The sequence below is a fragment of the Populus trichocarpa genome, chromosome 1 (genome assembly GCF_000002775.5).
Source record: "Populus trichocarpa isolate Nisqually-1 chromosome 1, P.trichocarpa_v4.1, whole genome shotgun sequence".
Classification (NCBI taxonomy): Eukaryota; Viridiplantae; Streptophyta; class Magnoliopsida; order Malpighiales; family Salicaceae; genus Populus; species Populus trichocarpa.
The window spans coordinates 5314347-5326542 of NC_037285.2; the positions used below are offsets into that span (position 1 = coordinate 5314347).

Genomic DNA, 12196 nt, shown 5'->3' on the forward strand with positions numbered 1-12196 from the left:
CATCAAGTCGATGAGGTCAGCTCCTACGTCGTTTAAAATTTTTTCTACTATAAAATACAAATGTTTCTTTTTATGTTTTAAAAAATGATCTGACTTGTAGCATAACACAAACCAATAATCTCGTGTTTACTAAATATGAATGCTTAAATTTTGAAATTATATCTAGATACATGATGTTGTATTTAAAATTTTAATTATATAATTTCAAGTTAATTTATCTTTGGATTTAAATTGAAATTATATATTTTGAATTAATATTTTATTTTTTAACACACACACCCATATGAACAATATAACCCCGCAATGACATTATAAAATACCTTGAAATCAAAATGTATTATTTCAATTAAAAACAAAATGCCAATTAAAATGAAATTGATAACCTTGGCTAAGACGCCTTTTCATGAAAGAATATATTTTTGATGAAGTCATGAAAAAACTTCAAAAAAAAAAAACAATGACCTTCCTTAACTGATAAGTTTTGGACCTAAATCGCACCTGTAAAATAAATTTCTCATGGAAAGAGAAACATTTCAATGCTTAAGTTAATATTTGAGTTTTTATCTAGTGATAAACATGTGAAAATTCAAGAAGATAAAAATGATGTTTTTTGTACAAAGAGAAGGGATGCGTGTTCCTTGTTTCGTTTTATCTGTATAATGAAGAAATGCAAGGGTAAATGTTTAGATCCCCCTTCTATCTCTCAAAACCTGAGAATATATAGCTTGAATAGTATCCAACAAGTATCTTAAAAATATATACAGAAACACATGTTGAAATACTATTCATAGATAATATGATTAGTATTATGCATAAATAGCACCTTGTAAATATTGCTATTCACGAATAGTAAAATGAGATGAGACAAAACAGCTTCATTTGACTGAATCAACAGAAAGATGAGAATGAGGTGAGACAAAGCAGCTCCATTTGACTGAATCAACAGAAAATATGAGAGAGTGGAGCCTGGTTTTATCAAGTATGAAGATTTATTTTCAACGAGCTTTGCATAATAAATACTATTCATGAATAGTAAATAAGACCATACAAAATTAAAAAAATAAGACAAATGAAGAAGAGAGAGGAACTCTTTTAGACCGTGACTTACCTTAGCTGTTTTTTTTTTTTCTATCATCACTTTTCTTTCTTGGATGGTTTTTTACTTTTATTAATGTGATATTTTTTAAAACAGTTAACTGGTATTTATTTTTAAAAAATATAACCATTTCATGTGGAAAGCAACTCATGAATCTATCATTTGAGTTCTTATACGCTAGTCTTGCCTTTTGAATCGGCATGATTGAGTTGGAAATTCCATCAAAAAAATTTCTCTATTTACAGATAAACATAAACATGAACTTTCTTGTCAGAATAAAGGGGAAAAAGAAGACGCAATTCAGTTATTTGTTTTTCGGTGTCAAATTGCCATTGCCGTCTGGGATTCTTGAAGCCTTCCCAAATTCAAATTTAACATTTGGGCTTTCAAGTCCGAATTTCTGAAATGGACCAAAACAAACACTAGCCTAACCCAAAATTAAGGATGAACTTGGGCTCCATAGCTCATAAAATAGTCCAGACCCAGAGTGCAGCCACGTATGCCAAATTGGCGCCAATACTTCCCGCCAAAACAACGCCCCCCGCCACTTTCTCATAAGTACAGTGTATTGGATGAGAAAAAAGAATTCCCCAAATCTTGCATTTCCAGAAACCCCCCTAAAAAGAGATAATGGCGTCTGGCAATTCTGGAAATCCACCATCATCGCCGGATTCTCCAACCACATCTGCGGGATTCAACACCGATCAGCTCCCTCACAACACCAGCCAGAACTACACCGACGACGACGATGAAGCCGCCGTTGATCCCCAAATCCTCCCTGAAGAGCCTGAAGAACCCGAAGAAGAAGAAGAGGAAGGAGAGGATCTATTCAACGACAATTTTATGGAGTCAGTTTACTAATTATTGCGCTTATTGTTATGATGATTATTTGCTTTTTGTGTGAATGTTTATTTATACGTGGGATGAAATGTAGTGATTATCGGAGAATGGATGAGCATGATCAGTACGAGACCGTGGGGCTGGACGAATCGTTCGAGGATGATAGGGATCCTGATCAGGTGATTAAGGATCGAAGGGAGGCTGAGTTGGAGCTCGAGGCTCGTGATGTTAGATTTTCGAATCGGAAGCTCCCTCAGCTTTTACATGACAATGGTATCTTCTTCTTCACTAATTTGTAGCTGTTATGCAAAAATAAAAATAAAAAAGAAACCCTAAAGTTGGCTGTTTTTTTTTAAAAAAAACAAATTCAGTTTCTTTTTTGCTCTCTGTGAGTTTAAGTTAGTTGATTTTGTCATAACTAATTGGGAGGTTTATAGATTCAAATTCAACGCGATCTATGTTTTTGAAGCTGCCTGTATCATAGTTTACACCTTAATTTCATTAGATGTCATTGTGCTGCGCCTCTGTTTTTGACATTGTTGAGTCTTGTTCTTGTGGGATATTTTGTTCCTGTGTTATAATTAGAAGTTAAGAGATATTTTTTTATATAAAGTTAATATCTTCAAATAACGAATATGAGCTAATATGATTATGTGATACACATTTTATTTATACAGTAAGTACATTTTAAAATTTTAGCTTTTCACTTCTCTTAGCATGTCTAATGGTACTTGAAATCGTTTTTTGGTGAAACTCAAATTTCACTGTTTCTTCAGAAATTTGTTGAATGTATGACATTAAGAAAGTTGTTCATGATTGTAAATTTGGTTGCAGATACGGATGATGACAGTTACAGGCCTTCAAAAAGGTCTAGAGCTGATTTCAGGCCCCCAAGAAGCTATGATGATGTTGATACTGATGATGGTTTGCAGAGCTCACCAGGTAGATCACAGAGTAGACATTCAAGGGAAGATGTGCCTATGACTGATCAAACAGAAGATTATCAAGATGAGGTGATGAACAGTATTATTTAATCTTTTCGCTTCATTTTTGAGATAATTTTGTGCTGTTTCATACGAAGCATTATGCTATTTTTTCTCATTACCAAAGTGATACCTATGTAGGATGAAGATGGCGATGAAGGCGAGTTTGAGATGTACCGTGTCCAAGGAACTCTCAGGGAGTGGGTTACCAGAGATGAAGTTCGTCGTTTCATTGCTAAGAAGTTTAAGGAATTCTTACTTACATATGTGAATCCAAAGAATGAAGATGGATATTTTGAATATGTTCGACTGATAAATGAAATGGTGTCAGGTGAAACATCTGTCAAATGTGATCTTAGCTTGTGATTGTGTATGCTAAACAATTTATGCACTGACCAGGCCCTCGCTGTTGTTAATCATTGAACTTATTTAATGTTACGTCTGCAGCCAATAAGTGTAGCTTGGAGATTGATTACAAACAATTTATTTATGTCCATCCCAATATTGCCATCTGGCTCGCTGATGCCCCTCAATCTGTCCTAGAGGTCATGGAAGAAGTAGCCATGAAAGTTGTCTTTGATTTGCATCCTAACTACAAAAATATCCATCAGAAGATCTATGTCCGCATCACCAACTTACCAGTCTATGATCAGATCAGAAACATCAGGTATTGTTAATTATTTAATTTTTATGACTTTTTCTCCCCTTTGCCATGATGTTTCAACTTTGTACATTGTGTTTTCAGGCAAATTCATTTGAACACTATGATTCGTGTTGGAGGAGTTGTGACTAGGCGATCTGGTGTCTTCCCTCAGTTGCAGCAGGTAAAATATGATTGCAACAAGTGTGGAGCAATTTTGGGACCATTCTTTCAGAATTCTTATTCAGAAGTCAAGGTTGGTTCTTGCCCTGAATGCCAATCAAAAGGACCATTCACTGTTAACATTGAGCAGGTAAATATCTCATATCTGTCCAATTTTCTCCCTTCCCTTGCTGAAATGTCTGAGAGGATGAAGAAATTATCGTTAATCTTGTATTTCAGATATTCCTTGTTGTATTAGTCTCAGTTGAGCATCTTTGTTTCCTTGTCCTAATAACCAGAAATAATATGATCTTAAGAAATTTAACTAGTTTTTGACAAGGTTATTTTTGCAGTTGTATGGAGTAGATTCATAGACTTGAAACTCGTTGACATAGTTTTCTACGTCTTGCTGCAGACAATATACAGAAATTACCAGAAGCTTACACTCCAAGAAAGCCCTGGAATTGTGCCTGCAGGTCGGCTTCCAAGATACAAGGAAGTGATACTGTTGAATGATTTGATTGACTGTGCACGCCCTGGGGAAGAAATTGTAGGATCCCTTTCTTGGACTTGCTTGTTTTTGCTTGCTTGCTTTCTTGGTGGCTGCTTCCTCATTGTCTTTTTTTTTCCACGTGATGTATTTCTCAGGAGGTCACTGGCATATATACAAATAATTTTGACTTGTCTTTGAACACAAAGAATGGATTTCCTGTCTTTTCCACTGTAATCGAAGCAAACTATGTCACAAAGAAGCAGGATCTCTTTTCTGCATACAAGCTCACTCAGGAGGACAAAGAAGAAATTGAAAAGTTGTCTAAAGACCCAAGGATAGGGGAAAGAGTGAGTTTCCTTTTGTTTTCTTTTGTGTGGACCATGGTTTCTGTTATATCATAAAAAACTGCTTATGATTACATTCTTGAACTGAATTTTTAGATTATCAAGTCTATTGCCCCATCCATCTATGGACACGAGAACATAAAAACTGCATTAGCTCTGGCTATGTTTGGAGGCCAAGAGAAAAATGTTGAAGGGAAACATCGGCTGCGAGGAGACATCAACGTGCTTCTCCTAGGTGATCCTGGCACGGCAAAATCTCAATTTCTGAAGTAAGACCTATGCTTAGACAATTCTAAACGGTCTCTTTCTTGAGATGGTATAATGGCAATGGTGCATTAACCAAGGATGATATTTTTTTCTCAGGTATGTTGAAAAGACTGGACAGAGGGCCGTGTATACTACTGGTAAAGGGGCTTCTGCTGTTGGTCTAACGGCTGCAGTGCACAAGGACCCAGTGACAAGAGAGTGGACCCTTGAAGGAGGAGCCCTTGTTCTAGCCGATAAAGGGATCTGCCTGATTGATGAGTTTGACAAGATGAATGATCAGGACAGGTATGGAAACGTTTGTTTATTTCTTGGTAATCTGAGTTCCTGTTCCTGTTGCTGTTGTGAGCAATAAGATCTACCCATGATCAGGGTGAGCATCCATGAAGCAATGGAGCAGCAGAGTATTAGTATATCCAAGGCTGGCATTGTTACTTCTCTCCAGGCTCGGTGCTCTGTTATTGCCGCTGCAAATCCTGTTGGAGGAAGGTATTCAAGTTGATAAATTTATTTAGTTTCTAAAACTGAAAATTGGTCGAGGAAAAGCATGCAGAGTTTTTTTTTTTTAATGGGATACTCATCAGGCGGGCCAAATGCGAAAACATTTGAATTTGCAACAAGTTTTTCAAGTGTTAACTTCTTATTTCAATCAACCTGTCAGATACGACTCCTCCAAAACATTTTCACAGAATGTCGAGTTGACAGATCCCATCGTTTCTCGTTTTGACATCCTCTGTGTTGTCAAGGTAACTCTTCTACAAACTCTGATTTTTCTTTTTTACATGTCTACTCAATCTTACCAGGAAGGAAGTTTGATTAATTGCAGGACGTGGTTGACCCCATAGCAGATGAGATGCTTGCAGAGTTTGTAGTTGATAGTCATTTCAAATCACAGGCCAAGGGTGCTAATATAGATGATAGGTCCTATGGCGAGTCTCAGGAAGATCAAGCCTCTGCCAGGCCAGTTGATCCAGAGGTGGCATGCTCAAGCTCTTACCATCGTCTTCTTTTTTCTGTTTGTTTTTTGTCATCTTTTCCTTTGATTTTTAATCATAGAGAGATTCTCCATCTTGTTTCAGGTTCTTTCTCAAGATTTGCTGAAGAAGTACTTTACCTATGCCAAGTTGAACATATTCCCAAGGTTTCATGATTCTGACATGGAAAAACTCACACAAGTTTATGCTGAGCTGCGGAGAGAATCTTCGGTGAGACTCATTGCTCTTGTTTCTCTCAATGATTTTTGAGTGGTAATCCTGTATTAACAATCTCTTGACAGCATGGACAAGGTGTACCTATAGCAGTGAGGCACATAGAATCAATGATACGGATGTCTGAAGCACATGCCAGAATGCACCTCAGACAGCATGTCACTGAAGAAGATGTGGACATGGCAATAAGTGTTTTGCTAAATTCATTCATTTCGACACAAAAATACGGGGTGCAGAGGGCTCTGCAAAAGGTACATAAAGAAATTGTTATTTTCTTTTATGAAACCTTCCTTTTGTTCTATGTTGTCTGCACTTCTTGACATGCTACTAATACCCACATCAGTTTGTCCATCGTGAAAAGGAAAGAAACAGAGAGAGAGAGAGAGAGAGATGCATGAGTGCACAATACGAAGCTGCCATGTTCTTTACCCTGATTTACTTTTATTTCTTTCTATGTTGACAGCAGTAATAATACTCGACATCTTGAATGCGCTACTGTTAGAAATAGGTTATAAATAGATGCATGGAAATATGTTTAAGATTCGACTGGTCAGTAGTCATTGTGGTTACTGAACTTTTAGATTTTCAAGTATGATATTTTCAACTCTATTGTTACCCGATGCTTCTGACCGAATTATGCTGCACTTAGAAATCCCTGCAAATCAAAAACATATCATCGATTTTAAAGCTTTTGGATATAGCTCCCTGTACTGGATTTGCTCCCCTGAACTGTTGGATATCTTTCATCATTTTTGTGTTGCTCACCATTTGCCTATAACTCAGAACCAGTTCTGTACTCTTCCACTACCGCTGCAACATGTATGTCATGACACCCTGAATATGTTGACCAGGGGAATTAGCTGATTACATAAATTTTAGTGTTTTTAGAGGTTGATTACTGAAAATAATTGATATACTAATGCAGAGTTTCAGAAAGTACATTACTTACAAGATGGATTACAATAGAATGCTTCTCAATCTTCTACAAGAGATTGTGAACAGAGCACTGCGTTTTGAAGAAATCATTTCTGGCTCGGCGTCAGGGCTTACCCACATAGACGTGAAAGTAGATGATCTGCTGAACATGGTAACGGAAACCAGTACTTTGGTTTGCCTATTTCGTCACAAAAGGGTTGTACCTCGCATTGATTATTATTGACCTCGAGTTTTGATGTATTTTTTGCAGGCTGAAGAGCGTGGGATCAGTGATCTTAGACCCTTCTTCTCGAGTACTGATTTTTCTGCTGCCAACTTCAAGTTGGATGAAGAACGACGAATGATCAGACATCTCCTTCCGAGACACTAAACAGTATCAGAATGTGTTGCACATCATTAGATTAGGTTAATCATTTAGTTAGAATTTCAACAGTGTTTATGGTTGGTATTGGAGGAGCAACAAAAGTAATGATTATCAGAAGAATTTCTCCGGCGATATCTTTGAGGCGTAACTCTTTTTTTCGGGTGACATTCGTTATATATTTTTGTTCGAACAATTCCAAGTAGATTGGAGAACTGTACCTGTGGATTTAAATTCTAAAAGAAATTCTCGCAGGATCTAAATGCATTTTCATGCATGCGGACGCTTTTGTTTTCTGAAAGGGAATGGGTTCATTTCCGATGCCCTCTTGCATGTAGTCTCTAAAAAACTGTTTGCTTGAGGAAAAGATCCGCTTGGTTTGAACTATTGAGTTCATTTTCTATTTTTCAGAAAAGAACATGAATTTGACCCAAAAAAAGAACATCCAAGGGAAACGGATTAAAAAATGTAAGGATTACATACATAGTCTCTGAAATAGGACTAGTTAATTAGCTTCATTATATTACAGGGACTGCGTTATAGTCTCAAAATAGAGAACAGGAAAAGAAAGTGGGGCCCAAGTAAAATGTCCAAAAAGACCTCAAAACCTGGTTGGCGTAAGTTGCCATTTTTTTTTTAATTCTGGGGAGTCCAATACAACCAGAGAGTAAGGCCTTTACTGGCTGCAAGGTTCCATTGAAATGGAAAGGAGCTGGAAGCTGATTCCTCAGCTTCTGCTGATTGCTTGCTTTGTCTTTCAGATCTGCGCCAGTTATGATGATGTGGTTGGTATCCATCTTAATTTCACTCCTTCTTTCTTTACTTTTTTAATTTCATTGATACTCCCAGCTTATTTATTTCCATCATAAATCAATAACTATGGCTACTATAATATTAATAATAATCTCATACAGCTTGGTGTTCTTGACTTATGTTTTCAGATGTTTTATGAGCCATTTGATGAATCTTTTGAAGGAAAGTGGATTTTCTCTGAGAAAGATTACTATCAAGGTTTGCTTTGCTTTTCTTTTTCGCATTTTCATTTCTTATATCCATTTTTTTTTTGTTGCTCTTATTTATAGAAATCTAATGATGATTTTTTTTTTCATTCATAGCACTTGACTTGCTTTCTGTTGTGGGTTTTGCTATAAAGTTTGCTTATCATCTTTTTCTTTCTTAGAAAGTACAGAGATTGCTTTTCTTTTGCGTCTGTGTCTGTTTGTGTTGACCTCAAATATGAACGATGTCTGAAATCAATACACTAATCTGAGCGTGGATGACCTACTCAAGGCTTGACTGTGGGGGGACTTGTTCTCACGCGCCAAAACTGAATATATATGAACTACGCCTGATGTCTTGGTTAATTGAATGCTAAGCAAACTAGTTTGGTTGTGCTTGGTTCTCTTTTAGAATTCAATGAGCATGTTATATAACTGTCAGTAAAAATCTGTTACTGAAGAAAAATTATAGGGGACAAGGACAGTCATCAGCCTAGGTTTTTTGAACTTGGTGGATGGGTAATGATAAAGGTTTGCTCTGTGTGATGTATGAGATTAATTTAGTTATCAAGCTAACAAATGTAACTTCATTGGTGTCGAGGGGTCTGTCTACTTGTGATTTTTGTCACGAAGGAAAATTCTAATGTGAAGGGAAAATATGTTTCATAGAGTTGCATTGTAATCATTCTTGTACATTGTTTCAGCTGTAAAAACTAAAGGCTGATTCTGGTACAAGAATCTGTATGGTATTAGAAAATTCTGCCTATAATGATTCTGTATAAACTTGAATATGTTGCAGGTGTCATGATTTACTTTATGGCTGGTTTAGTCTTTTTGCAATTTATGGTTCTATAATGGCATCCATTTTGTATTAGGTGTCTGGAAGCTCTCGAAAAGCGAGGGACACGATGATTATGGACTTCTTGTCAGTGAGAAGGCCAAAAGGTATGCCATTGTGAAAGAGCTAGACAGTGTATTTAGTCTCAATGATGGAACAGTTGTCCTACAGTTTGAGGTTCGGCTGCAAAATGGACTTGAGTGTGGTGGTGCCTACTTGAAGTACCTCCGTCCCCAGGAGGTTGGATGGAAACCCAAGGAATTCGATAATGAGTCTTACTTACTCCATAATGTTTGGACCTGACAAGTGTGGCTCCACCAACAAGGTTCACTTCATCTTCAAACTCAAGAACCCCAAGAGTGGGGAGTCTGTAGAGCACCATCTCAAGCACCCCCTTCAGTGCCATCTGACAAATTCTCCCATGTCTATACTGCAATATTGAAACCAGATAATGAATTGAAGATTATAATAGATGGAGAGGAGAAGAAGAAGGCAAATTTCCTATCTGCAGAAGATTTTGAGCCTGCTCTTATTCCACCCAAGACAATTCCTGATCCAGATGACAGGAAACCAGAGGACTGGGACGAGCGGGCAAAGATTCCAGATCCAGATGCAGTGAAGCCAGATGATTGGGATGAGGATGCACCAATGGAAATAGAAGACGAGGATGCCGTGAAACCAGAAGGGTGGTTGGATGACGAGCCTGAGGAAATTGATGATCCTGATGCTTTAAAGCCTGGAGAGTGGGATGAGGAGGAGGATGGTGAATGGGAGCCACCAAAAAATGACAATCCTAAGTGTGAGCTAGCACCTGGCTGTGGTGAGTGGAAGAGACCGATGAAGAGAAATCCTGCTTATAAGGGAAAATGGCATGCTCCTCTAATTGACAACCCAAATTATAAGGGTATATGGAAACCTCAAGAGATCCCAAACTCTGCTTACTTTGAGCTTGAGAAACCTGATTTTGAGCCTATTGCTGCAATTGGTATTGAGATTTGGAGCATGCAGGATGGCATACTCTTTGACAATATTCTGATAGCTAGTGATGAGAAGGTCGCAGACACATACAGAGAAACAACATGGAAACCGAAGTTTGAAGTTGAGAAAGAGAAGCTGAAGGCTGAAGAAGCAACTGCTGGACATGGGATCTCCAGCTTCAAAGTAATATCCACATTTCAACCATACCTCTTTGTTCTGTTTTGTTTTTTGGTGCTGGAAAATGATTGTACTAACCTGCGGTTATTTCACATCCTAACAAACTCTCTTGGTTTGTTTTCCGCAGAAGAAGATTTTTAACCTTCTCTACAAGATAGGGGACATTCCTTTCTTAGGTGCCTATAAGCCTAAGATCATCGTGAGTGAACAAACTTGGCTGTTTATAGAACTGGTCCTGTATCTCTGCTTAATTTGAATAACTTATCATGGAATTACTTGTCTTGCAGGACCTCATTGAACAGGGAGAAAAACAGCCCAATATAAATATTGGCATCCTTGCTTCCATTGTGATTGTTATTTTCACAATTTTCTATAGAATACTATTTGGTGGCAGAAGACCAGTGGTATGTTGTTTGAATCATAAAGCATTGACACGTTTCTTGAAAGCGCTGTTGCACGGTCTGATCTACATGAAACAATTTCTCTGTAATTTTGCAGGTTGATGTCCCCGAAACAAGCAGTGCTGATGCTTCTGTGACTTCAATCAACCAAGGAAGCAGTAGAGAGAGGGAACGTGAGGATGAGAATGATGATGAGAATGAGGATGAAGATGCTGCTGTGCCTCCTCGTAGGAGGGCTACAAGAAGGGAAACTTGAAGTAGGCATTTGTGTATATAGATAGGCCTACTCTTTGTTTCTAATCCTAGATTGATTTCTAAATGACATCTTCGAGCTGCAGAATTAGTTTACAAATGGTGCTATCATGTTCATCTTTATGTTTGAATCACATGGTGATGTAATTTTAACTGTAAGAAGTGATATGATTTCTTAATCCAAACTTGTGCAGCTTTTGCCTTTCTATATGCCGGATGGAGCTCCCTGACTTCGTAGGTTTACCGCCAACCCGAAATTCATTCGAGATCAAGAATAACTGATGAAAAGGCACTGGTATGAATCGCAGTAACACAACTACGATAATGCACATCTCAGAGAACCAATAGTAACCGGTTTCTGGTGAACTAAAACTAAATTCAAACGAGTAATCCGTAGATTTGTCTGAAATCATGTTAGTTTTCATTCTCTTAGAAACCATGTGGTCAGACACTTCGTAAACGCGATGGATGCATGTTGTGAAGCCATAGAAGAGCTCAAAACAAAGCACGATCCCTCGGTGAAATTTTTGGCCTCAAAGCCCTGCTAGTCTCAGATCACGATCTCCTTAATGCCTTGCTTCAGCTGCAGTGTAGAGGATGCGGTAGCACCACATGTTCATGGCAACCTGCTCGATTGGCTGTATGCTCCAATTTCCATTGCTGGATTACATGGCGGCATAAAACCCACTCTACGACCTCAAGACAATTTCATCTTCCACACCCTTCATCATCGCATCCTTGGGAAATTGAGTGGAGATATAGATTTCAGTATCTTTTCTCTCCTGAAGCAGTGGAGCTGTTTTGCCACATCTGGTTAGAACTTAGAACCAACTGGACAGCCTGGTGGGAATGAAACCGAGATAAGAAGTGTATAGGATGAAAATTTCATATTTCTAAATCGATTCACATGATTTCATGCAGATTGACACAGGAATGCTAATCCATTTCCATCTGATTTGCCATAAACTTGGGAGTTTCTGCTTCTGTCAGGATTGCACCCAGAATATGAGTTGAAATTCTGACCTCAGCAATTTGATGACCCAGATACCAAAATCAAGATTATATATATTCTCTGACTTGGGTGGGATACATCTCCAGTCCCACACGTGAATTTTATTTCGGAACTCTATCCAACTATAACCTTTCTTAGGTTTCAAGCTCATATCCAATTTTCCATTATCAGCATAGCAGTTGGACAGTTACACAGTTTTTGATGGTGCATAAT

At 37.8% G+C, this 12196-nt stretch overlaps 1 protein-coding gene and 1 pseudogene across 1 annotated transcript; both read left to right on the plus strand.

Moving 5' to 3' along the window:
* Nucleotides 1-1672: 1672 nt before the first annotated feature.
* On the plus strand, nucleotides 1673-7604 carry LOC18094485 (DNA replication licensing factor MCM2). The gene is made up of 17 exons (XM_006368782.3): nucleotides 1673-1944; nucleotides 2031-2209; nucleotides 2771-2949; nucleotides 3061-3250; nucleotides 3367-3586; nucleotides 3665-3872; nucleotides 4137-4271; nucleotides 4370-4561; nucleotides 4655-4827; nucleotides 4922-5110; nucleotides 5195-5311; nucleotides 5484-5568; nucleotides 5649-5798; nucleotides 5902-6027; nucleotides 6099-6281; nucleotides 6956-7117; nucleotides 7217-7604. Exons 1-17 carry the CDS (start codon nucleotides 1727-1729, stop codon nucleotides 7334-7336), a joined length of 2826 nt encoding a protein of 941 aa, XP_006368844.1. The 5' UTR covers nucleotides 1673-1726; the 3' UTR covers nucleotides 7337-7604.
* A 133-nt stretch (nucleotides 7605-7737) lies between these two features.
* LOC18094484 (calnexin homolog) lies at nucleotides 7738-11181 on the plus strand (annotated as a pseudogene).
* Nucleotides 11182-12196: the final 1015 nt, after the last annotated feature.

Bases quoted from the DNA above. Each gene is read 5' to 3' on its own strand.
- LOC18094485 (XM_006368782.3), top strand. From the start codon at position 1,727: ATGGCGTCTGGCAATTCTGGAAATCCACCATCATCGCCGGATTCTCCA. The intron at 5,111-5,194 runs GTATGGAAACGT...ACCCATGATCAG, and splicing joins AAGATGAATGATCAGGACAG to GGTGAGCATCCATGAAGCAA. The intron at 5,799-5,901 runs GTGGCATGCTCA...ATCTTGTTTCAG, and splicing joins CCAGGCCAGTTGATCCAGAG to GTTCTTTCTCAAGATTTGCT.